The 26,320-nt window shown below is 49.9% G+C and overlaps 1 protein-coding gene across 1 annotated transcript in view; it reads right to left on the minus strand.

Moving 5' to 3' along the window:
* Positions 1-7,248: 7,248 nt before the first annotated feature.
* Positions 7,249-26,320, minus strand: part of DENND2A (DENN domain containing 2A) — a 106,936-nt gene continuing 87,864 nt past the window's right edge. Inside the window, exons 14-19 of the mRNA XM_039234047.1 lie at positions 16,492-16,669; positions 14,859-14,900; positions 10,765-10,882; positions 10,190-10,435; positions 8,509-8,595; positions 7,249-7,332 (exon numbers count right to left, since the gene is read on the minus strand). Coding sequence (XP_039089978.1) covers positions 7,301-7,332; positions 8,509-8,595; positions 10,190-10,435; positions 10,765-10,882; positions 14,859-14,900; positions 16,492-16,669 — 703 coding nt within the window. The 3' untranslated portion in view covers positions 7,249-7,300. The remainder of the gene's footprint in view (positions 7,333-8,508; positions 8,596-10,189; positions 10,436-10,764; positions 10,883-14,858; positions 14,901-16,491; positions 16,670-26,320) is intronic.

Below are 26,320 nucleotides of genomic sequence, written 5' to 3' on the forward strand. Positions count from 1 at the left end.
TTTGAGCCCCATGTAGGGCTCTTTGCGGTCAGCATGGAACCTGCTTCATATCTTTTGCCCCCTTCTCTCTCTCTGCCCCTCCCCTGCTCCTTCTCTCTCAATCTCTCTCAAATAACTAACTAAATAAATAAACTTAAAAAAATGGGTGCAGAGTTTCATGATGGCTGCACAATGTGAATATACTTGAGACAGCTAAGTGAGCACTTCAACATGGTTAAGATGGTAAATTTTATGTTTATATATACTTCAACCCAATTTTTTAAAAAATTTTAAGATTTTATTTATTTATTTATTTTTATTTTTTTATGTTTTACTTTTATTTCTAGGAGAGAGAGAGAGAGAGACAGCGTGAGCAGGGGAGGGTCAGAGAGAGAGGAAGTCACAGACTGAAACAGGCTCCAGGCTCCGAGCTGGCAGTCAGCACAGAGCCCGAAGCGGGGCTCGAACCAACGAACCGAGAGATCATGACCAAAGCGAAAGTCAGACGCTTAACCGACTAAGCCACCCAGGCGCCCCTTTAAGATTTTATTTTTAAGGGGTGTCTGGGTGGCTCAGTTGGTTAACTCCAACTTTGGCTCAGGTTATGATCTCGCAGTTTGTGAGTGTGAGCCCCACATTGGGCTCTCTGCTGTCAGCTCAGAGCCTGCTTCAGATCCTCTGTCCCCCTCTCTCTACCCCTACCCTGCCTGCTCACTCTCTCTTTCTCAAAAATAAATAAACATTTTAAAAAAAGATTTTAAAAAAAGATTGTAAGTAATCTCTCCACTTGGGGCACCGAGGTCACTCAGTTGATTAAGCGTCTGATTTTGGTTCAGGTCATAATCTCAAGGTTCGTGAGTTTGAGGCCCGTGTTGGGCTCTGTGCTGACAGCTCAGAGCCAGGAGCCTGTTTTGGATTCTGTGTCTCCCTCTCTCTCTGCCCCTCTCCCTCTCACACTCTGTGTGTGTCTCTCTCTCTCTCAAAAATAAATAAACATAAATTTTAAAAAATGTTTTAGCGTACTCTCTCCACCCAACATGGGGCTCGAACTTACAACCCTGAGATCAAGAGTCACATGCTCCACCGACTGAGCCAGCCAGGTGCCCCTAGAAAATGTTTTAATATGAATGGATTTAGGAGCATGCGGTATATAGATAGGGCACCTGTGGCTGAGTGTGGTTGAGTGTCTTTTCTCTGCAAAGCCCCGCATGAACCGGACTGTACCAGGGGCCCGCTGTGCTCTCAGGAAGGCCAATGTCCCTGGGAGAGAGAGCTGTGTGGCTGGCTACCAAATAGGGAGGTGTGGGAGCTATAAACAGCCGTAAGGACAAGCTGAGGCGCGTCCTGACTTTAAGACCAGCTCAGCTCGTAGCTGCCTGTGAGACACAGGGGCTAAAGCTCACTCTTTGTCCCCTCCCTCTGCACCCACCAGCTGTCCTTGGCATCATCAGCTGAAGGCCCCGGGATCCCGCCCCGACAGGTCTAGGAGGCCACGCTTCCAGGGTGTGGCCACAGGTGCTCCAGGAATCTGTCAAGTCTGGGGTCAGAAGGGACCTCTTCTCCTATCTTACAGAGAGGAAATGACAAGCAGGAGGTGAGGACACATTCCCCAAGTTCCACAGCAAGGTGGAGGCAGGGCTGGGCCACAAGGCAGCAGGCCCCACCATCTCTGCTTCACCACCCTTTCGATGTCGGAGCCTCTGTGGGAGACAACACTCTGGAACAGTGGCTGGAATAAATTGTCCCTCCCCTAAGAGAGGCCAGGACATTCTCAGTTTGCCAGTGAGACATGAGCTTGCTCTCTCTCTTTTATGTTTTTATTTTATTTTATATTAAATGTTTTTATTTATTTATTTACATTTTTAATGTTTATTCATTTTTGAGAGAGAGACAGAGTGTGAGTGGGGGAGGAGCAGAGAGAGAGAGGGAGACACAGAATCTGAAGCAGGCTCCGAGCTGTCAGAACAGAGCCCGATGCGGGGCTCGAACTCACGAATGGCAAGCTCATGACCTGAGCTGAAGTCAGACGTTCAACCAACTGAGTCACCCAGCCGCCCCTTAGGTGTCCCAACATTAAAAAAAAGTGTATCATTGTAACCATTTTTAAACTATATAGCTCAGTGGCATTAAGTACATTCATATTGTTATCCAGCCCAATATTTTGGTTTTTTGTTTTGAAAGCCAGATATTTTGATGTGGCTAGAAAGTGCTGGATGGTGAAGGTCCTGCCTGGTGGAGCGTGACCCTTACCCCACTGGCCCCTGAAGAAAGCAAACCCCCCATCTCAGGGTTTTGGCTTCACCCTGCCTCCACAGCACCATCTCCTCACTCAGCAGGGGCCTGACTGGGCTCCAAGGGCCACCCGGCTGGCCAGAGCCAAGGACATGGGGCGAGCGGGACCCACACTGCCGGGCAGGGCCCTGACCTCCCTCACCCTGAGCCACCCTGGCGACCGACCCAGGGCGTGGACGCAGGCTGCTCTGCTACGTCTGGTCCTGTTCAGAGCTGTCCTGGGGCTGGGTGAGGCGAGGCAGCGAGGGCAGATGAGCGACCTATGTCCCGCGACCCAAGCTAACCTCCAGGCACTGGGGCTCAGGTAGCAGTCCGCCCCCTCCCCCTGGAGCCCCCAGGAATAAGCCCCTTCACACCTGTCAGAGGGGGAGGGGCGAGCAGGCCTGAATCTGGAGTTCTCTGCCAGAAAGGTCACTCAGTCCGCGCTCTGCCCCTAGGGGTAAGGGAATGAGCTCTGTTGTAGGAAGAACAACCTGTCATGAGGTTCGGGTGCAGGACTTCACCGTGTGCTCCTGGGATGACAAGCTCCTCTGCTTGTAGGCAGAGGAGAGGAAGACAGGCAGCGCAGCTGGCGGGGGTGCCCGGGGTGGATCGAAGGTGAGACTGTTTGCTTTCGGAGACATTGCCAGGGAAGCTGGCACCAGGCCTCTGTGAATTGTAACTGAAAAGGAGTCAGAGGTGGGCAGTTGTGCCCCGCCCAGGATCTGGGTGAGGGTGAGGTGTGGCCACCGGGGGAGAGCCAGGGAGTGAAGTTAATTGGCCTTAACAGGTGCCAGCAGTTCAATGGCCCTTCTCACCTGCCCTTTGCTTATCTTACTAACCTTTGCTCAGGCCGGAATCTCCCCCTCTTTCTCTGCCTGTTTCTGCTTCTCCTGTCCGCTCCGGACTCACATCACGTCAACTTCCTGTGAAGTCTGACGCCCCCCGCACACACCCACCTCACCCTCTTCTGAGCTCACTCCTACAGCAACCTCTCCTTGGGATTTTCGGGGGCCTCGCATGTACCACCCTGGGTTTGCTTTCCAGCGTATGCGAGGTGAGAGAGTCATGGGACCTTTCTCAAAAAGCAATAATTCACAAGCTTTGGCATCTCATATGAGTGTGGGTGGCCCCTTGCAAGCTTATACCCATTTCATTGATGTTTTTATTTTGCAGAGCATTTTAGGAGTTCTTAGGTAATGCTGAAATCAGGACATGCATGCAAAAGTCTTATTTCCAAAACTTGGCCCTAAGATTACTCTCTGTCAGCGAAACATGAAGGAGAATTTGCTTGTAAGGGAGGAGATCAGTCACCTGAGGAAGTGAGTCACCTAAGATAGAGTCCTATAAATGTCTGAAGACATTTGGTGAACTCCTGGCCAATCAAGGGTTCTAGGGCTTAAGCCCCAGGTTAAGGTAGGTCCCAGGAATTTCATTTGCCTTTAACATTTGTATTCCAGGTGAATCTGATGCAGGGGGTACCGATCCGTCCTGAGAAACATGGGGTCCTCTCTGAGAGGCATGGCTGGAAGGTGATGGGGATAGCTAAGCAAGCTAGAACCTGTCTGAAGAAAGGAAGGGAACATTGAGGGTGGGGGGTGCCCGCACACATTGTGGGTGAGAATGAAAATCAGTGCAACCACCGTGGAAAGTAGTTCAGTAGTTCCTCCAAAAGTGGTTTTTAATATATAATCTCTACGCCCAACGTGGGGCTCGAACTCACAACCCTGAGATCAAGAGTCACATGATCTACCAAGCGAACCAGCCAGGCTCCCCTGTCCAAATATAAATGTAGAAATTTCTGTATGACCCACAGTCCTACTCCTAGGTGTATCTACTCAAAGAAGTTGAAAACAGGTATTTAAGTAAATACATGCACCCGCGTTTGTAGCAGTACTAGTCACAATAGCCAAGAGGTGGCAATAAACCCAGGGCCCATTGATGGAAGAAGGAATAAACAGAATGTTATTCTATCCGTACAATGAATACCATTCGGCCATAAAAAGGAATGAAGCTCTCATACGTGCTAGAGCGTGGATGAACCTTGAAAACATTATACTAAGTGGAAGCAAACAGACACAGAAGGTCACATGATGTGATCCCATTGATATAAAATACCCAGAATAGATAAATCCATACACAAAGCAAAAAGGTTCGTGGCTGCCAGGGCAGCGGGGAGGAGGGAATGGGAGTTACTGCTTGATGGGCACGCGATTTCCTTTTTGGGTGGTGACAATGGTTTTGGTTGTTGCTGATGTTAGAAGTGTACCAAATGCCACTGAACTTTTCCGGGTGGCTCAGTTGGTTAAGCTTCTGACTTTGGCTCAGGTCATCGTCTCGTGGTTCCTGAGTTCAAGCCCTGCCCCGGGCTCTCTGCTCTTAGCACAGAGCTCACTTTGGATCCTCTGTCCCCCTTTCTGTCTGCCCCTCCCTTGCTCATTCTCTCTCTCTCTCAAGATAAATAAACTTTAAAAAAAATGATTAATTTTATGTTCTGTGAAATTTACCCCAATATAATAAAAAGGGAGGGAAAAGAAATGGGGTGGGTATGAAGCCGACTGTCAAGGATCAAGGAGGCAGAAGGATTATCCAGCAGTGCCCGGGGGAAATGGACGATGTGAACTGAAATGCAATAATGGAGTGCTTGTAATCACATACACATTCTTCATGGAAAATGGATGCCGTTTCTTGGCATTAGAGGACTTGGTTCTCGGACAGATGCTACGCGTGAGGCATGACACGTAGGCTGAGTGGCGGTGATCTGGTCTAACCCACCCAGGTCTTCCAGCTGCACTTGGTTTCCGAGCCCAAACAGTGTTATCCACCCACAATCTGCCCTAAACTATGAGCTGGGATTACAACTCTACTTCGTTTCCTTTGCCTCAGACCCTCCTCAGCCTAATTTACCACTTTGCAACTTTTCATTTGATTTACTGTGAACAGAAGCCGAGGTGGGCGGGAGGGCTTTCCAGGGTCTGCTGATGTTCTCCTCTTGACCTGAGTGCTGGTCACGGACGTGGTCATTTGCAAAGATTTGCTATGCTGTATACTCACAATTGGAGAACTTCTCTGTATATTTTACGTCAAGCAAAAACAAAAATGAGGCAATGTACTGAGATACTTATACACAGATGCTTTTCTCCATGCTCTTTCAGATATTAAAAACTGGAAATACCCTGAGTGCAGAAAGGCAGAGGATTGGTAAAATAACTTTTAGTACATCTATAAAATAGAGTGTTACACAATCATGAGAAATGTTGACAAAGATGTGTATTTATTCACTTGGAGGTGTTAAGTAAACAATATAATATGAAATAAGTTAGAAAAGAAGGTATATTCCAAAATATTAAAAGTGATCATCTCTGGGCAGAATATTGGTATTAATAAAATAAACTAATCTGAGGAGCTTGTTAGGTACAAATTCCTGAGCCCCCAAGACTCAAGAGACACCCATTCAGTCTCCCCCCTCAACCCCAACACACATCTCTACCCGGATTAACTGTGATGTACAGACTGGTTCCTACCATTTTGGGGGGGTCTTGGACCCCTTTGAGAATCTGATATAAACCATGGATCCTCTCTCCTGAAAAACAAATGGACACACCAAAGCTTGGATACAACTTGCAGGGGGGAGGGGGTCGTCCATGACTCTAGCTAAGAACCTCTAATGGAGAATGCCAGGTCAACTTCTTCATTTTCCTTCTTGTTCTTTTTTTCCCTTAGAAGGCCCCTTGCTCCCAGCTGCCTAAAGGTAAGCACTTCTGCCGAGTGGCACAGGTCCTTGGGCCATTACCAAGGTCAGACTCCTGGTGCCATCTGGAGGGGATGCACCAGCGGGATATGGAGGGAGTGGCCGGCCATGGTGGTGGCCCTGAGGCCTGCTTGAGAACTTGCCTGTGCTGCCCACCATTCTTTTCCTGCGTCCCCCCTGCAGCCCTGAGGGACCGGACTTGGGGTGCGGCCGCTTCCCCCACCTCCCTGCTTCTGGTCTAGAGGAAGTAAGCTGCCTTGCTGGTGCACAGAGGAAGCTCGCCCCGAAGGCCTGATGACCCCTCTCGTTAATATCAACGCCACAAGCCCCTCCATTGATCCATTTCACTCATGCCGATTTGGGTCCCTACAACAAGACGGGAACATTTCATACAATGAAAATGGGAATAGGTTCAAAGCTGTGGCTTATGTGTTTTACGGACCCCAAGAACATTTTCTTCACAGATCTAAGGAGCAGATTTCCTTCTTGTGTGTGCCTCTAAAAGTCACGGACTGCTTGCGCAGTGAGTGGTGCTATGGCTTCGAAGAGAAAAAAAGGCCACCCAGAGGCGTCAGGTCCATTTGGGACGAAAAGACTGGGTTTTACAACAAATGACCTTGGCCACCAGGTGGCATCACTGGCTGGAAGTACAGCTCGTCCCAGGAGGCCCATCAGCCCTGATGTGACATCATTCCACACCCAGGACGATCCTTTCCGGGAGAGGAATGGTGTCCCCTCCCCCCCCACCTCTGAGCAGGAGTGTGGCAGGCACCGCCACGGCTCTCTTCCCCACACCTGCATATGTCCTCCACTCTGCCAGAGGAGCTTGGTCCTGCTCGGTCCCTGGTCGCCGCTCCTGACCTCCTCCTCCTCTCTTCTCGGCTTCAGATCCCAGCTGCTGGGCAGGATGAACCCGGGAAATACGGCACAGGGCACACTGGACTTTTCTTAGCCCTGGCATAATAAAAAGAAAACCTGAACACTTTTCTTTCTTTTAATACCTAAGATTAAAAATATAAAAAAAATCCCAAACCCAACAACCCAAACAATCCGTGTGAATGTCGGTGACACGCCTGGTCTCAGGTCCCCTTTGCAGTGCTGTCCTGGAGAAGCGGCACCTTGCAGCGCGGCTCTCGGGCCCGGGGTCCTGGGGTGGCCGTGTGGCGGCGGAAACCATCCTGGCCTTTGCCCAGCACGTGGGACAAGCAGGACCCAGGGTTTCAGAAAGGCCACTAGGACTGTTTTTTAAAAACGTTCTTGCATTTAGGAGGAGGTTACCCCTTGAGGAGGAGCCAAAGATTATTTCTTGTGGAGAAACTTCATTTTATTGCCTAAAAAAAAAAAATAGAAAAGAAAATGAGAACATTTCGCCAGGCGGACAACAGTGAAATCCTGCTCTTCTCTTCCCAGATGTGGCGTGGACAAGTGTGGCCTCCCAGCCACCTCTGGACCTCTCCTCGGGACACCTCCACGACGAAAAGGAATCTTCCCCAGAGGTGAGAGTTTTGAGAGAAAGAACGTCAGAGCCGGAGAGGAGGCTTTGCTCCTGAACTGGTGACACAGGAAGCACGGAATGTCACCTTGAGGAGCCAAGGACAGAGAAGGCTCCCAGCAGCATGGGGACGGGGACGGAGGTGGGGGTGGGGGAGGGGTGGGGGGAGAGGGTGGGGGAGGGGTGGGGGTGGGCGAGGCACAAGTATGGCCCACCCGAGTCTGTCAACTCAATTAAACCAAAGTCCTTATAATTCTGTCTTTTGGGTTTTTTTCTTTTAATTTTTATTTATTTTTTAAGTAGTCTCTACACCCAACATGGGGCTCAAACTCATAACCCTGAGCTCAAGAGTTGCGTGCTCCACTGACTGAGCCAGGCAGGTGCCCCAAGGTCCTTGTAATTCTTACATTTGCACTTCTCAGGGCCATTTGGAGGTCTTTTGTGCCAGACACCCTTCTCTGGTTCCCTTCACGCTTCCTAAATTCAATTCCCCAGAAGATTTGAGAGTGTGGGAGTAAGAAAGGGGAAAAAAGGGGGCTACCTGGGTGGCTCAATCAGTTAAGCTTCCAACTCTTGATTTCATCTTAGGTCATGATCTCTTGGTTTGGGGGTTCGAGCCCCACACTGGGCTCTGTGCTGACAGTGTGGAGCCTGCTTGGGATTCTCTCTCCCTCCCCCTGTGCTCCTCTCCTACACACAAGCCCGCTCTCTCTCGCTCACTCTCTCTGACTATATACATTAAAAAAAAGAAAAAAAAAAAAGAGTGTGGGAGATAACAGTGAAGGGAGATGGCAAGGCAGCCCCGGGGGGAAGGGGGATGACGGGGGGCAGTAAAGCAGGGACGGTCCTTGGCTTCCTCTGTTTATACTTCGGCGCCAGATTAGAAGAGGAAGTTACAAAGCTGATGCTGAGGCACAGCTCAGCGTTATTTAGGACCCGCCCTGGGGGAGGGAACTGGCCAAGACTCCAAGGACCAGAGCCCAGTGATGAGGACACGGGGACAGGTGGGCCTTACCGAGTCCCTTCAGGAACTTATTGACACCGCTGTGTTCTCCACTGGGGAGTGTTTCCAGGTACTCCTGGGCTCGGACCTCGAACAGACCTGATGGCAAGAGAAATCCCAGCCGTTTTAGTCCCTTCTCTTTCCTTCTCTTCTAAGCACACCCGTTTCCTTACGGCCGTAAAAAAAGAAACCTTGCTTCTGAGCTGAGCAGCTCCTATAAATATGCTCGGAGTCCTAAGGTTTATGGGTTTTTATTGCCCTTATAATTGCCCAACCTTGTGCAGTAACTGTCTTTGGAAGGCTAGAAAGCTAGCTCAGACATGAAATCCTACTTTTACTCAACAAACACCTTCCAAGTGTCTATGCTGTGCCAGGCACATGGTTTCAGAGATGAACGAGCCGGCCCTGGCGCTCAGGCTCCCGCAGCCTCCCATGTGAGGAACGCTGGCCAAGTGGTTTGTCTTCCTGGGAATCCATCAGCCAACTATCAGCTCAGCAGGGCCAGACACGGCGCCTCGTAGGTGTGTGCGGCCAGGGCGTGAGTCTCAGCCACTCCGTCTTCCTTTCTCACTGGTCTTCCCTGGAGAGGCTGCCTTCCATGCTCCTTTAAGCTTTTGTGTCTCTTACCTTTCTAGCAAATAGTGATCCGTAAACAGTATAAACAGATATACTCATGAGCAGAGCTTCTCTTTAAAGGGATCCTATCATGGAGAGCGTGACTCATACTTTAATCAATTTCCTTTGTCTCTTCAGTTCCCACTCAGCGGAATACCTGAAGGGCGGCCAGCCTCCATCATCACTTTGCAAAGAGCTCCAGGAATGTGGGCCTTTGGCTCCTTAGCCTCGTCTCTGCCATCACAGCACCAGGGGACAGCAAGGCCCAGGCTGAAGCTCTCCGGGGACCTCCCTGCTCTCTGTACTCACTGCACCTCAGTGGTAAGCGTCTCCCCCCATCAGTGACAGTCTTTAGCCACATTTCTAGCTTTTCCATTCCCAAAGGGGCTTAAGATGATGTAAGACAGAGAGGGGAGGGATCTGATCCTCCTTCACATATTTTGCCTCCTCCAGCCCGGAAGTATGATGGAACCCTGCCGGGGGGCAGGAAGAGGGAGGAGAGAGAGTGCAGGAGGGGAGTGGGTGGCCTCCGTGGCGAGACGACCCCCACGCTGGGAGAGTCACCGCTGTCCTCCCTCCTGTGCCGCCGCCGGACTGGCTGAGCGTCAGGACCCCCCCACCCCCCCGCACAAAGTGGAGGGCTCGGCCTTCCTCCCCCCCACCCACTCCAGTCCCAGCTGGCTCTGGCCATACCCAGGGAGGTGGAGGAAGGGAGGGCAGAAGGGAGGAGGTGCGGCTTGAGGAAAAGGAGACGAGAGGCCAGAGAGAGACAGCAGAGCCTGTTCTCAAGGGGTTCGTCAAGTTGGAAAGATGGAACAGAAGGAGGACGTGCCACCAGACCCTGGGACGTGGTTCTGGGACAGGCTGGGATTGGGCGCAGCGACGGCCGAGGCGACAGCGGCGAGGGGGCAGCTGGCCCCGCCCCGCGGCGGCAGGAAGGGGCGTCTCCAGAGGAGGTGGGCGTGGCTCCCGCCGGAAGCGGGCTCGGCGACCTCCCTCCCTGCTCCGCGGGTGCCTCCGGGGTCGCACGACCTTAGCCGCCGGGTCCCTCCGCCCCGAGCGCACGGCGCCTCCTCACCTTTGGCATCCTGCCGGCGCAGCTCCCGCTCTTGGATGAAGCCGCGAAAGGTCTGGGTCTCCATGAAAACCTCCAGGAAACGGCGGAGGCTCTTGGACGAGACGGCCTTGCGGAAGGCCTCTCGCTGCAGGGTCCTCTCCTCGCGCTCGCCCGCCGTCAGGAACAGCGAGTAGTGGCCCACGATCTCCACGAAGAAGCGGACAAAGGCTTCGGACACCACCTCGTTCAAGGGGCTGGACTCCGGGCCTGAGCACAGTGCGGAGGGGCCGGTGAGGGCGGGGGGCGGGGGTGGGGGCCTGCCGCAGAGCCCCGGAGATAGGGGAGACCCAGCGTGATGAAGTCCTTTCGTTTCCCCTTGTGATCAGGTATTTTAGGACCCAGACAGAGGAGGCAGGAGAAACCGCATCACTGTTCAGTGTTAGAATGAGATCCAGATAAAGGGGTTACACACCCACTTTCTCTCCAGGAATGCCCCTCCGGCCGGCTGCGTGGAAGGGACGGCCACTCGCCCATTTGCTCACTGGCGGTAATGGCGGAAGAGCGAGGTGCAGTCTGGGGGGTGGCTGGGCACTTACCGCGCTTGCAGTCCGAGGGCCCGTCGTCCTGGTCACTGGCCAGGTCATTCCTCTGCTCCAGAATGTGCTCGAGGGCTACCTGCAGCTTCCTGGGGAGAATGGAGTCCTCGTCATCCATCTGTAAAGCAGAAAAAGCAGGTGGGCCATTGCCCCAGGGCTTCTGGGGCCGAGAGCTGTGTCCTGGCCAGCAGGTCACGCTGGATACACTGCAGGGCAGTCCTGGCACAGTTTTTGGGTTAGCAGAAGAAATAGGACTTAGAGACAGAGATCTGAGGTTTGAATCTCCATTCTACTTTTTTCAAGCGATGTGAAAATGGGCTAGCAGTCAATATTTACCCCACTGTGAAGATGAAATGCAATATAGAAGACATCGATGAAAGAATCTGACAAAGATGTAAATAAATGAAAAGATACTGTATTTATGGATTAGAAAAATCAATGTTATTAAAATGTCCATATTACCCAAAGCCATCTACAGACTCAGTGCAATCCCTATCAAAATTACAACGGCACTTTTTATAGAAGGAGAAAAAGCAATCCTAAAATTCACATGAAACCACAAAAGACACCGAATAGCCAAAGCAATCCTGAGAAAGAACAAAGCTGGAGGCACCACAATTCCTGATTTCAAACTTGATTACAAAGCTATGCGTATCAAAACAGTATGGTGCTGACATAAAAAGAGATGCATAAACCAATGGAACAGATACAAGAGCCCAGAAATAAACCAAGCTTTTCTGCTCAACTCATATTTGGCAAGAGAGCTAAGAATTCAATGGGGAGGGGCGCCTGGGTGGCTCAGTCGGTTAAGGGTCTGACTGGCTCGGCATGATCTCGCAGTTTGTGGGTTTGAGCCCTGTACTGGGCTGTGGCACTGACAGTGTGGAGCCTGCTTGGGATTCTTTCTCCTTCCCTCTCTCTCTGCCCCTCCCCCACTCACACTTTCTCTCTCTCAAAAATAAATAAAAAAACTTTTAAATAAAGAATTCAGTGGGGGAAATGATGGTCTCTTCAATAAATGGTGCCAGGAAACTTACTTGCAGAGGCATAAAACTGGGCCCCTATCTTATACCACTCACAAAAATTGACATGAAATGGATTCAAGATTTAAAGATAAGACCTGAAGCTATAAAACTATTGGAAATAAACGGAAAAAGCTCCTTGACATTGGTCTTGGCAATGATTTTTTGGATATGACCCCAAAAAGCATGAGTGATGAAAGCAAAAATAAACAAGGACTACATTGCACTAAAGAGCTGCGCGGGGGAAGAAATGATGAGCAGTTGTGGTACCCTTGTGCACTGTTGGTGTCAATTAGTGTGGCTGCTGTGGAAAATAGAACGGAGGCTCCTCAAAAAATTAACACTAGAACTACCCTATGATCCAGTAGTCCCACTTCTGGGTATACATCTGAAGGAAATGAAATCGGGATCTCGAAAAGAGATCTGTACCCCCATGGTCACTGCAGCACTATTCACAAAGGCCAAGACAGGGAAACAACCTAAGTGTTCATTCATGGATGAGTGAATAAAGAAAATAATAGATAATAAAGAATACACACACACACACCTAACACCACACATACTATATATGTATATATATATATATATACATACACATATATATATATACATACACATATATATATACACATACACACAATGGAATGTCTATACACACATATATACATATAAAGTATCTATACATATACATATAGTGGAATAGGAGTCCGTTATAAAAAAGCAGGAAATCCTGCCTTTGTGACAACATGGACTGATCTTGAGGGCATTATGCTTAGTGAAAGGAGTCAGACAGAGAAAGATGAATCCTGTGTGTTCTCACTTCTACATGAAATCTCAAAAGGCTGAACTCACTGAAGTCCAGTAGAATGGTGGTTGCCAGGAGCTAGGGGGAGGGGAAAAGGGGTAAATGTGGTCAAAGGGGATAATCTTCAGGTTGTAAGATATATTCTGGGGAATCTAATGCATAACATGGTAGCTACAGTTAACAACAATACTCCACTGTGTACTTGAGAGCTGTTAAAACAGTAGGTCTTAAATGTCATCACATGGGGCGCCTGGGTGGCTCAGTCAGTTAAGCATCTTCGGCTCAGGTCATGATCCCATGGTTAGTGGGTTTGAGCCCCGCACTGGGCTCTGTGCTGACAGCTAGCTTAGAGTGTGGAGCCTGTTTCAGATTCCGTGTCCCCCTCTCTCTCTGCCCCTCCCCTGCTCATGCTGTCTCTCTCTCTCAGTAATGAATAAAACATTAAAAAAAAAATTAAATGTCATCACACACACACAAAGGGGAATTGTATGAGGGGATAGAAGTGTTATCTAATTGTGGTAATCATTTCATAGTCTGTGCATGTATCAAATCATCATTGTAACTTGTATATGTCAGTAATATCTCAATAAAGCTGGGGCGAAATTTAAGTACAACACAATTCCTTTGTACAAGTGCTTGGCACCTAGTGGATACTCAACAAATGTTCCCCACTGCCCCCACCCTGCGGGAGGGCCAGTGCTAATCAGGGAGCTGTGGTCAGGGCAGTGGACCAGTGTGATCTGAAGTTGGCTTTGTGATCTGACCTCAGAGCAGGAGGGCCTTGGGAAGGGCAAGTAGACAAAAGTAATGATTTAAAAAAACCCAACAAACCACATTAACATGACAGAACTTTGCAGCAGTAAGACCAAGTCCAGGTTTAAAAGCGATCACACAGAAGGCCTGGAAAACCTTACTGCAGTGATTCTTCGCAAGCTCTGGTAGGAGTTAGCTCTCTTAGGCAAGTGGTAACAAGAAAGTAAATGTGTATTGTTTTCTCTGATAACGAGAGTAGTTTATGATCATTACAGAAAATAAATGAAAGTATGAAAACAATTTAAGGTCACTCACACTCTGCCTCCTTTCAGTCTCCTACCCCAAATGGCCAGCATCCATGTTTTGGTGAGTTTTCCCTTCCATCTTTTTTAGAGGCATGCGCGTGCGTGCGTGTGCACACACACACACACACACACACACTTGGCCTTTGAACAACACAGATTTGAGCTCTGCAGGTCCATTCATAGGCAACTTCTTTTTCAATAAATCCAGTACAGTCCAATAAATGTATTTTCTCTTCCTTATGATTTTCTTGATAACACTTTCTCTTCTTTTCTTTAGCTTACTTTATGCCAAATATCTGATATATAAGACACATGACAAAGAAAATATGTATGAATCAACTGTTTATGCTACCAGTAAGTCTTTTGGCCATCAGTAGGCTATCAGTAAAGAAGCCTTTGGGGAGTCAAAAGTTATTATACACAGGTATTAACTACTCAGGGGCACCTCTAACCCCAGTGTTGTTTAAGGGTCAACTGTGGTTTTTTTCTCTTTCTCTCTCTCTTTTTTAAAGATATTCTTTTTTTAAGTTTATTTTATTTATTTTGAGACAGACAGATAGAATGTGAGCAGGAGAGGGGCAGAGAGAAAAGGAGAGAGAGAGTCCCAAGCAGGCTCTCTGCTGTCAACGTGGAGCCTGATGTAGGGCTTGATCCCACAAACCATGACATTATGACCTGAGCTAAAACCAAGAGTCAGATGCTCAAATGACTGAGCCACTGGTGCCCCCTGGATGCTCCTATTTTTATTTTTTATTTAAGTTTATTTATTTTGAGATAGAGAGCATGAGGGGGGGAGGGGCAGGGAGAGAGGGAGAGAAAGCAGGTTCTGCACTGTCGGCGCAGAGCCGATGTGGGGCTCCAACTCATCAACTTTGAGATCACGACCTGAGCCAAAATCAAGTCAGACGCTTAACCAACTGAGTCACTCAGGCGCCCCATCTATAGTTATAACCTATACAAAGCTTCTAATTGTTAGAAAATAATTTTATAACACAACACATGGGAATCAATCCTTCGCCAAAGCATTCATCTTTGGCCCCTGCCTTCTGTTCTGTTCTCAGTGCAGCCCTGGCCCAGGATCACTCAAGCCTGCCGGTCTGTTTCGCAATCCCAGGCCCACCAAGGAGCCTTCCAGACCTGGGAAGCTGTGTCCCAAACAACAAAGAGGTGAAAGCAGAGCAGCAGGTTGAAGCCGACCTTTGTACTCACCTGTCTGAGGAAACGATTGTTGACCAGGTCGACCACAAGGACCTGCAAGGTGAAGAAAAGACACGATTCCTGTTACCAGGGCTTCCGGGATGTAGTGATAGACACTTAGCCTTCCTCCGTCTTGGCATCTAGACAGGAGGCTGGGGTGGGGGATAGAGTGGCCCATTTGTGGTTTCCTGACGTTGCCACTGGAGCCACAAATGATGTAGAGGGGAGGTAGGGGGAGGGGAAAGGCTTTACAGAATTGCATGCTTTCAACACCGAAACCACAGCCGGGACATGTGTATGCCACAGACTGGACTCCCTGCCCCGTTCCCACACTGGCTAGGGCAGAGCCTCAGGGACAGATTTTTAGCGTGCTGGTTGCTGGGGTGGGCAAAAGGAACTACAGCCCCCCCCCCTCAGGCCCCCCTTGTTTCCATTCCATTCAATGCTGCTACCCCCCACTCCCAGGGCTCTATCTCCTCTCGGCTACCCATGTGGTCTTGTCCTTTCTCTTAACGGGATAGGAGGAGAGAAGCCCAGGGGAGTGTATCCAACTGGGCTTTCGTTAGTCAAAGCTTTTAGGGTGAGCACCTTCCCCTTGCCTCCTTGCAGAGGGACTGAGATCCGGGGCCAGGTGTTGTGTGAGGCAGGTGAGGCCCTAGGGGAGGTCAGGAGAATGCTGGGCTCTGCTTCCGTGACCCCGTGAGTGAGGCCCTCACTCAGGCCTCAGCGTGGGCCACACTGGCTATGATGGGGGAACATGGGCCTGCACGGCTGCCATGTTGTCACCAACAGCTGGAAACACAGGCTCTAACACATCCCAGAGACCGAGCCCAGGAGCTGAGGGAGAGCTCCGCTTCCTACTTCTGGGGTTGAACTGAGCCATTGCAGGGATCACACGGTACCCGGACAAACTCCTTGCCGTTCAGAAACCTTAAGTGTGCTGGTGAATGCTTAATGGGGCGTCAGGCCTACCTGGGCAATGAGGAGAGCCACATGTGGGCCCCAGGACGAATTTCAGGGACAGGCGTCCCCCCAGGGGTCTGGAAGTGAGTGGCATCAGTGAGCCTCCTCCGGTTCGCTCTCTGAGTGCTGGGCACTCCCAGGACACAGGATGGAGATTATTTAGAGGGAAGGACTGAGGCTAAATACCCATGGAAATGCCAGGTAGGACTTTCCCTACTTGGGGGCAAACCTGGAAACCCAGAACTGGATGATTAAACACATTTCGGTTGCTGTCTCTTTAACTGATATGAAAAAGGACCTGTTTGTACAATCTGTCAGCTTTGTTATTAGTCCGAATATAAATTCCAGGTACTGTTAGCTCTTGTGGGCTCCCCGCCCACCTCCCAGCGTTGGGGAGTGCGAGGGAGGAGAGGGTAGACGGCTCCTTCTGGGTGAGGCTACTTCTGGATGAAGCGTTTTAACACCTGGTTAAGTTGGAGATGTCTGCCCTTCTCAGGCCAGTAGGTCCATTTAGGGGAGAAAACTGAATTTGTGGTCACCAAGGGTCCACTGAGAGGGCCGGGGGGGGGACATACCTAGCAGACAGAGCCACGGGGTCCCCTGTTACCTGTGTGCCTGCAGCACCTCAGCCCACACCCCCCCTGCCCCCTCAGGGAGGGAACGGGACACCCCCAGAGCTCACCTCTTCCAGCGGCAGCTCCCTGAGCAGAGGCAGCGAGCTGGTGAGCAGCCCGATGAGGAAGGGGGTTGGTGAGCACACGATGTCGATCATGGTGGGGGGCAGCACGGGGATGTAGGTGTGCTGCCAGGTGAACGGGTAGATGGCGGCCACCATCGCATGGCCGCACTTGGACAGTGTGCTGCAGGGGAGGGGAGAGAAGGGGAGAAGGCGCAGATTCAGGGGAAGCTCCCGACAGGGCCTGCCCAGGCTCAGAGCGGAGGCAGCCTCTGTGCAGGAGGCTGGAGACAAACGTGGGCATTCCTCCCGGAAGGCGTGTTGGTCAGAAAAGGCGTCACGCGCGTAACCAGGAACATCATGTAACACGGTCCTAACACAGAGTATATCAGTCACGTGGAGCCTGTGTGGCATGGACACACAGCCAGAAGGACGGACTGAAGGCCTCAGCTTAACTTCTGCTAGTGTGCCTTCACATGTGAGCTACATTCTTTTTTATTTTATTAAAAAAAATTTTTATGTTTATTTTTGAGAGAGAGAGTGCAAGTGGGGGAGGAGCAGATAGAGAGGGAGACACAGAATCCGAAGCAGACTCCAGGTTCCGAGCTGTCAGCACAGAGCCTGATGCGGGGCTCAAACCCACGAGCCCTGAGATCATGACCTGAGCTGAAGTTGAATGCTAAACCGACTAAGCCACCCAGGTGCCGCCACGAGCTACATTTTTGTAATATCTTGACCAAATCATTCACTTTCACCCCACTTCCCTGTATCCTTCTACATCAACGAAAGCCTCTTTTTTCATGGATGCTCATGGATTCTCTTATTGAAGATGCTTTTATATTCGAACATGAGCTTCTTTGTTGCCTTCCGCACATTCACTCAGCCAAGCGTGAATACCTAGGTGCAATCAGGGCAAACAGGGGGGCTCCTCTGGCATTTACATGGTGACAGTCAACTCTAAGCCTCTCCTGTGTCAACATGAAATTCGTATGCAGTTAGTTACCGTTTACTCAAAATTCAAAACTTAACAAAAAATCACATCATCTGGATTCTCTCTTGAAGAATAATGATCATGGTGTAGCCTTTACCCGCAAGCCCTGAGCTCCACTGATCACTGTCCCCAGTGCTCTGTGAGGAGCCTGAGCTCATGCCCCGTCTGTTGGGTGAATGGGTGGATTGCCCTGGGCTGTCATCTGGAATATCAGCCCCACTGTGCCACAGAGATGCCAGGCAGCCTCCCAGGGTGGGCAAGAGCTCACTCTCTCTTCTTCCCTGCAGGTTCTTGTTGCTGGTGAGCCTGCTGGGGCCAGACCTCTCTGTTCACATTCTAGTATGCTGTTTCTAAAATGCCATGGGATTCGAAATGTCAGAAGCTTGTTAGAAACATGTGTAATATAAGAATAAAATCAGAGCGAGGGCCCACGGGTTCTCCCTTGAGTACACAGCATCCTTCTCAGGGCACAAGCCTTGTAACCAGCATTTGATTTGTTCGGCCACCTTTTTAACGTTTGCCCCAGTTTTCAGCTGTGTTCTGTTTAGGTACAGTTGCAAGGAAGTGGAGTTCTGGGTAGATGAATGCTCCCTTTCTGGTTTCCCAGTGATGTCAGGCACCTGCAAAGGCATGCATACTTTGGAGATACTGTGGGTTCTGTCCCACACCCCCACACTCAAGCACATATCTTTGGGCTAGAGGGTCAAATGTTTTTTTTTTTTGTTTCCCACTGCATATAAAAATTATGTTTATACTATACCGTATGCGAGCGTGCAGTAGCATTATGTCTAAAAAAACAATGTACATACTTTAAAAAACAGTCTGTTGCTAAACAATCTAACCATCCTTTGAGCTTCTAGTGAGTCACGATGACCAATCGTAGATGAGCATAACAAATATGATAATGTAAATTACTATGAGATGTTGCCAAAATGTGACACAGAGACACAAAGGGAGCACATGCTGGTGGAAAAATGGTGCCGATAAACTTGCTTGACGCAGGTTGCCACAAACCTTCAACTTGTAAAAACACACAGTGTCTGCAAAGTGCAGCAGAATGAGGTATGCCTGCAGTGTCACTGTCATAAAACTTCCCCAAGCCCATTTTAGTGGAATCGCTTAGCTCTGGCTAGCAAGTGAAATACCCACACAGAGAAAGACAAATACTGGATGATTCCACTTACATGAGGGACTCAGAACAGGCAAACCCATAGGGACAGAGTGGCACAGAGGTTACCAGGCTCTGGGGGAGGAGAATGGGGAGTTGTTGCCTTGCAGGGACAGCTTTTCAGTTCGAGATGATGAAAAAGTTCTGGAAATGGGCAGTGCTGAGGATTACAAACACTGTGAATATACTTAATGCCACTGAACTGTGTACTCGAAAATGATTAACATAATAAACCTATGTATAGTTTCCCACAATAAAAAAATAGCAAAAAAAATCACTTACATTCTAAGGGAGTTCCTATGAATCTGGCACACCCTGAACATCCTTAAAATACATACCAGCCCTCTTCTCCATTCCACCTGTGGCGGGGGGAGGGGGCCCGAACTGAACAGAAGTAACGTTGAATCTTGTTCACTTATCAGCATAAGCCCCTTGACCTTCCTGTTCCCTGTCTTCACAAACCACCACTCTCTGAATACTCAGTGGGGTCATGAAATGCCTCTTAGCACAGCACCCACGTGTTGCCCTGATATTTGGTTCTAATTATCTTCTTCCAATTATCCAAAATGAGAAAGATGCTACCCCAAGATTTCGTTCTTATCACTATAATACGTTCTTTATAAGACTGAGGTATACAAAGTATGTAATACCTTCTTGAGTAACAGCGACCCAGAATAATTAAGTCAGGACTTATACCGCGGAGAGCAACAGCAATCATTCAGCCAGTGGCTTGGGGTGACTTCTGTCTTCTGAAGAATCTTCTCTCAAAACAGAGAAGCATTTTTCCTAAAGTATCACTTTCTCTGAGATAGTCAGGAATGTTAATACTTCCAGTGAGTTGCACACCATTTGCATTTAATTTTCTTGATAATGAATGTGTTGAATTTACTCTGTTCTAAAATTTTTTAGTTTTAGGACTAACCTGCGTCCGTGTGTGACCGGTCTACAAAGGTGATTTGCTCACATACTATAGTTGTGAGGACACAGCTGAGAAAATAAGAAGGACGTTAAAACATTAAAGAGGATAGTGGGGTCAGAGCAGGTTTCTTGAGACTATACTTTGCAGCCCATCATTGGGTCCTGAAATAATTTTAATGGGTTGTGATCAGCATTAAAAACAACAAAAAAGGGGCTGGTGGCTCAGTCAGTGGGTCATCAAACTTTGGTTCAGGTTGTGATCTCATGGCTTGTAAGTTCAAGCCCCTCGTCGGGCTCAGTGCTGACAGCTCAGTGCCTGGAGCCTGCTTCAGATTCTGTGTCTCCCTCTCTCTCCTCCTCTCCCTGCTCACGCTCTGTCTCTCTCTCAAAAATGATAAACATTAAAACACACACACACACACACACACACCCCACACAACAGAAAGAATAGGCACGAAGAGCATGTGCTGCGTTTTGTTTTAGTTGTAACTCTGTGTGTACGTATGCGGTGTACGTGTTGGGTCTGAACGTGAAAAGCATTTCGCATCATGGTCTGTGATAAAAAGGCTCTGAAGCCAATGGTTTGAACCGAAGAGCTGGACTTAACAGAAAGGTAGACAGTGATGGTTCAACCAGAATTCTGGTGTGTTCCTTTTTTTACTGGGAGTTTGGCTTTCACTCCCAAGTAACTAGAGGGATCTTGAAAGAGATGGTAAGAAAGAATTCCCTGAAGGAAGCCTCGTGTAAGAAATCTGTCTCTTTTTACAGTACATTTGTTGTGAGCTCCTACACAGGACTTGGAGAGAGTGGCGGGTCCCTGCGGAGTCCCCCTCAGCAGTCTCTGAGGCTCTCACTTTCCATTTGCTAATGGAAAACAAAAAATGCGGGTGCTCACGCTGAAGAGGTGCTTTCACACTTCAGAGTGGTGGTGTAAGCACTTCTGACCCCAGAGAAGTTATAAAACCACAGAATTTTAAACCCGGAACCACCTTAAGGATAGAGTTCATCTTCTTTTGAAAAATTCTTTTTATTTTAGTAAGCTTTATGCCCAGAGTGAGGCTTGAACTCACAACCCTGAGGTCAAGAGTCACTTGCTCCGCCGACTGAGCCACCCAGGTGTCCCTTCTTTTGAATTTTATAGCTAAAGAAACCTAGGCTGAGGTTGACCCCTGAATTCAGGGTGGGGAGCGAAGCACCCTGGGGCCTGGGGGCTGGAAGAAGTGAAGAGATACAGAGAGAGGAATTGGAGGCTTGGAGAGGCACAGAGAGAAGCCTTTTGTGGTGTTCTCAATCACTGCAATAGAAAAATAAATCAGTTTAGCTTCTTTTCCCCCCAACTCAAAGAAAAGGTCCTCTGCCCTTTTGTTTTCTTGGGGCCTCATGGCTGGAATGAGAAAGCATGATGGGTGGCTCGCTTCTCCCTGCTGCTAGAGCACCGTGGGGCTCCTAGGGGATCTCCAAGCGGGAGGAGGCCCCCAGAGGTCAGGCAGGCTCCGTTTGGCTGCGGAGAGGGTGCACCGGCTGTATGAGCAGGGCAGTGGAACAGGTCGGGAAACATGATAAGCGATGCCAGGGCTAGCCTCGTACCTTGGAGGGGGGGATACGTGTTACAGAGAAAGAGCCGATTCACGCATACAGCTGGGATGCACGGAGATGAAGGTGGACAGAATTCAGCTCTGAAGGGGACCCCCGATGACAACTCAGCCAGGTGCCCTGCTGGCCACACAGGCAGGCCCTGCCATGGCTGTTTCTCGAAAAAGCGGGTTCTGTTTGTTCTCAAGCCCTCTGATGGGCTGCTGCAGCTGGAGCCGCCTGCTTCTGCACTGGGTCATCGTCAGCACCCCTGGTGGGTGCAGGGAGCGCAGGGTGCTCGCCATCACAGGTGGGCAGGGCTGAGGGGCGGCTCATTCCTCTTGCTCACTAGCCCACATCAATATGCTAAAAAAAAAAAAAGCATCCCCAAACCAAAAAAACCCCACCTGTCCCTCTTGAAACACTAGAAGGAAAGGTCGAATTCTGCAAATAGTACGGTGACAACTCTTCCCCCAAAATAAATGGTAGAGGAAGAAAGAAGGGATTATTTTAGGTGTAGCCTGTGTTTTCCTTAGTCTCTGCTGCAAGTGCTAATGACGCTTTATTCCCAGACTCCTGAAGGTGAGAGGAGTCTCCATGGGGGGTGAGGGGTTTTTGGAAATAGGGGAAGAACAGGCTTTTGGTTTTTGGATTACTTTTCAAGCAAGCTGCTCACACGCCTCCACTGGGCTGGTCGGAGGAGAGGCAGGGGTTTGGAGGAGAGCCCTGGCAGCTGGCTTGTGTCACCGCGGGGGTGGAGGGGGGGATCACCGGCTTGCAGCTGTGATCGGTTTGTACAAAAGCAGGGGAGGGAGAGGATGCCCCCGTGCGAGGCTGGCTGGGCCACCGGGTTTAAAGCTGGGCATGGGGGAGAAGGGCCAGGTCCGGGAAGGCTTGACTACTTGGCAGTGCTTCGTGAGTGTGGAAGCGTGGGCCCAGAGCCACGGGGATGCGCCCGTGCACGCTCCGGTTCTCCCGGACGGGGCACTTGGGTTGTGGGCGGACCCAAGTCCCTGTGCCACGAGGGGCAGCTACTATGCTCAGCGACCTTTCAACTCATCTGGAAACCCGAAGGGACAGAGCTCAGAGCCTCCTGTATGTAGAACGCTGCCAGAAAAGTCAGCAATGCATTTCCTGAGTTAGACAGACTCCCTAGGAATGTGGAGAATGATCCCTCAGCATCCGTTAGTACCCCGAGCAGGGCACCTCTCCTGCCGCATCATCCCAGGCACCGGGGTGAAAGGTGAACTTCAGTCTGTTCTGGTGCCTGCGGGGACCTGGTGGGGGGTGGACGGTGCCGTGCACTGGCTGCCGTGTGCTGCCATGACCTTACCTGCAAACCTGGAAGGGACGTGTAGCCAAGTTAAAAAAAAAAAGAAAAAGAAAAAGAAAAAGGAAAAACCCAACAAAACACAGCACGGGCCTCAGTACAGCTGGGTCTGCTATTCCCTGTATGATCTATCTCAGGTAAGAGGCCTGAACTTCCTCGTCTGTTAAATAAGTAAAATGGACTAGATAATTTCTAACCTCCTTCTGGCATTAATGTTTACAAACTACAAACCTACGGGAGAACGCCAGGAGCTGGGAAGAGCTGGAAATTGAAAAGAACTACGGCTGGCCATCAGGAGATAATTCTAGGGCCCGTCAGCAGAGAGAGGACAGAACAGCAAAGGTGAGGTTGCATCGGGAAACTAACAAAGGCAGTGGAGAGGTTTTGAGTCCCTGCAGTTCCGAAGAAGAAGGCGGTAACACAAGCAAGCACACTTGGCAGCATGTGACCCTGAGATGGCTCTGAAGTAGAAGACAATTGTGGTTACGCGAGTCCTTAAATCCGGCTCCTCATAGTATCTTAAATGTGTGTATCTCTGTCAGCCACATTGAGGACCTCTGAAGTGGTATTTTGCTTTTGTTTTGTTACAGTTTTTTTACTATTTATTTGAGAGAAAGAGAAAGAGCGAGTGCAAGTAGGGCAGGGGCAGAGATTGGAAGACAGAGGATCCAAAGTGGGCTCTGCGCTGATAGCAGCAAGCCCGACGTGGGGCCCAAACCCATGAACTGTGAGATCATGACCTGAGCCGGAATTGGACGCTCAACCTACTGAGTCACGCAGGTGCTCCCTGAAGTAATAGTTTGAATTTTTTAAATGTTTATTTTTGAGAGAGAGTGAGTGTGCGCACACATGCGAGTGGGGGAGGGGCAGAGAGAGAGGGAGACACAGAATCGGAAGCAGGCTCCAGGCTCTGAGCCGTCACCACAGAGCCCGACGCGGGGCTCAAACCCACAGGCCACGATCATGCCCTGAGCTGAAGTTGGACGCTTAATTGACTGAGCCACCCAGGCATCCAAATGTTTATTTGCTTTTGAGAGAGAGCGCGAGCAGGAGACACAGAATCGGAAGAAGGCTCCAGGCTCCAAGCTGTCAGCACCAAGCCTGATGCAGGCCTCCAACCCCTGAACCGTGAGATCATGACCTATGCTGAAGTCGATGCTCAACTGACTGAGCCACCCAGGCGCCCCATGAGGTACTATTTAGGATGCCAGGCTACCAAGGTGGCAACTACCGAAACTTCAGGTAGGCCTCAGGCAAGCTCATCTGCCTAGAGAGGGCGGGTTCATGAACCCAACCTTTTCTGAGACAGTAAGCAATGCTGAGCACAACTGATTCAGGCGGGACAGAGGACCTAGGCTTACCGAAATTGATGAAACAACAGATCAACAGGAGCACACAAAAGGATGAAAACACACGGCCACCTACGAACTTCTCTGTGTAGTTACCCAGGTGCCGAAGACCAGGTGCAAACTCCAGTATCTATCAAGACGTGACCACCTGATCCAACTTGTCATTAGCCAGCAGTTGCTTGGCTTCTAACCTTCGTGTACGCCAGAAAGATAAAAAGTGAATGTCTTGAGTGTTAAAAACTCTGTCCCATCTACAACTTTTGTACAGATTTGTTTCTGTGCAGCGCTGACTTTACTATTCAGCCTGGTCTGTAAATGTAGTCAAAACTTTGGGAACTGAAATTAACAAACTAAATAACAAAATGTTAATCATCAGGGAAATGAAGAAAGGGGTATGAGAAAATATTTATTGGGGTTGCTATGACAACAGAACAAGCCATCACAACAACATTCTTTGCTTTCCATCTGTCAAAACGTCGCCTTCACAGAGCCTTAAGAAACACTCAGGGTCCACCCTGAAGATGAAACGGAGCAAAGATGTTATTCTAAGTGTGATAGATTTTTGGCTCCACTTAAAACTCTTTTATAACTCATTCAGCATTTGCCACAAGTCCCTGCTATTTCCGCTTGCAGCACGCAGACTCCCTGCAATGAAGGCCGAGTGGCCGGGGAGGGGTTGACAGCGTGACTCCGGACCTCACGCAGGCCCAGGCGGGCGTCCACCCTGGGATGCCATGCGGCCACTCCCAAGCTTGTGGCGGGTGCTGTTCTCATGCGCTCTTCTGCGGTGTCACAAGGCTTGAGGGGAGGAGAACAGGGGAGGCTTGCTTCCATGCCTGGCTGGTCGGAGCTGGAATGGGAGCACCGTGCCCAGTGAGGGGCAGGAAAGCCCCCCTCCACCGGAGCTTATGCAGGAGGCTCTCCTCCTACCCCTTCCCAGGTCACACATCTTGCAGGCAGCCACTGTCCCCCAGGCCCTAGTTTGTCATGGCCTGGCCAGAGAACCCGTCAGTTCCCTGTGGCTCCTTGCCCGTAAATCAGACGGCTTTAGGTGCTCCTGGGGGGTCGGCCGGCAAGCAGAGCAGGACGGAGAGAGGAACATGGCTCCTGGCTTCTTCACTCAGCAGCTTCACACATGTGATGTTCTTTGGTGGAGTTTCTGTGTTTTATCATTAGCTATGTCACTTTTTTCTCTTTTTAAAAAGCTTTTATTTTATTATTAAAAAAATTTTTTTAATGTTTCTTTTTCTCGCGAAAGAGACAGAGTGTGAGCATGAGAGGGAGATGCAGAATCTGAAGCAGGCTGCAGGCTCTGAGCTGTCAGCAGAGCCTGATGCGGGGCTCAAATTCAGGAACTGCGAGATCATGACCTGAGCCGAAGTTGGACGCTTAAGTGACTGGGCCACCAGGGCACTCCTATTTTATTTCTTATTTTAGAGAGGGAGAGAGAAAGTGATAGGGGGAGAGGGAAAGAGAGAGAGCATCCCAAGCAGACTCCATGCTCAGCACTGACCCTGATGTGGGGCTCAATCACACAACTCTGGCATCAAGAACCTGAACAAAATCAAGTCGGGACGCTCAACTGACTGAGCCACTGAGGTGCCCCAAGATTTTAGTTGTAAATAATTTCTACACTCATGTGTCAAACTTACAACCCTAATGATCAGGAGTCACATGCTGCACTGACGGAGCCAGTCGGGTACCCCAGCCATGTCCCTTTCCTGCAGGTGAGCCAGGCTTCCCTGTACGGGCTTAGCTGGCCTGTTAGGGACGGGGTCACAACTGAGGATCAGGAAAACCCAAAACTGAGGCCTCCAGAAGTAGACAAGCTGCAAACGAGGTGCAGAGGGCCCCGACTTTGGGCACAGTCTAGGGCAGAGGCCTGGGAATCCTGGAGAGGACCCACAACGTGGTGTGTATTTGTCTTTAACCCAAGGGATGTTAAGAGGGGCATTCGATGAGCACACAGTTACTTCGGTATCCCACCGGCTCTCAAGTGTCCGGGATTAGAATCGCAGAGGCAGCTGGGACAGGCTTTAAGGTGATTTCTACTGAACCGATCAACCTGGGAGAGGAGAGAGCCTACAGAGGGAGCGAGGTGTGGGCTGTGGTGCTGACCTTCCCCAGCAGCATGTTCATAGAATCACGCAGCATTTGAGCTGGAGGGGTCCTGCAGGAATTAGACAGTCCCCTCCCCCACTGCACAGCTGGACACATGAGGTGGTCGTCCCCGGGGACGTTCTGGAAAGCACAGGAGGCCTGAGGACGGGAGTCCTGGGTCAAGAATGGGGCCCTTCAGGGGCGCCTGGGTGGCTTAGTCGGTTAAGCGTCCGACTTTCGCTCAGGTCATGATCTCGGGGTTCGTGGGTTCGAGCCCCGCGTCGGGCTCTGTGCTGACTGCCAGCTCAGAGCCTGGAGCCTGTTTCAGTCTGTGACTCCCTCTCTCTCTGACCCTCCCCTGCTCATGCTGTCTCTCTCTCTCTCTCTCTCCTAGAAATAAATAAAAC

The sequence above is a fragment of the Hyaena hyaena genome, unplaced genomic scaffold (assembly GCF_003009895.1).
Source record: "Hyaena hyaena isolate Hyena2069 unplaced genomic scaffold, ASM300989v1 scaffold_82, whole genome shotgun sequence".
In the NCBI taxonomy this organism is placed as follows: domain Eukaryota; kingdom Metazoa; phylum Chordata; class Mammalia; order Carnivora; family Hyaenidae; genus Hyaena; species Hyaena hyaena.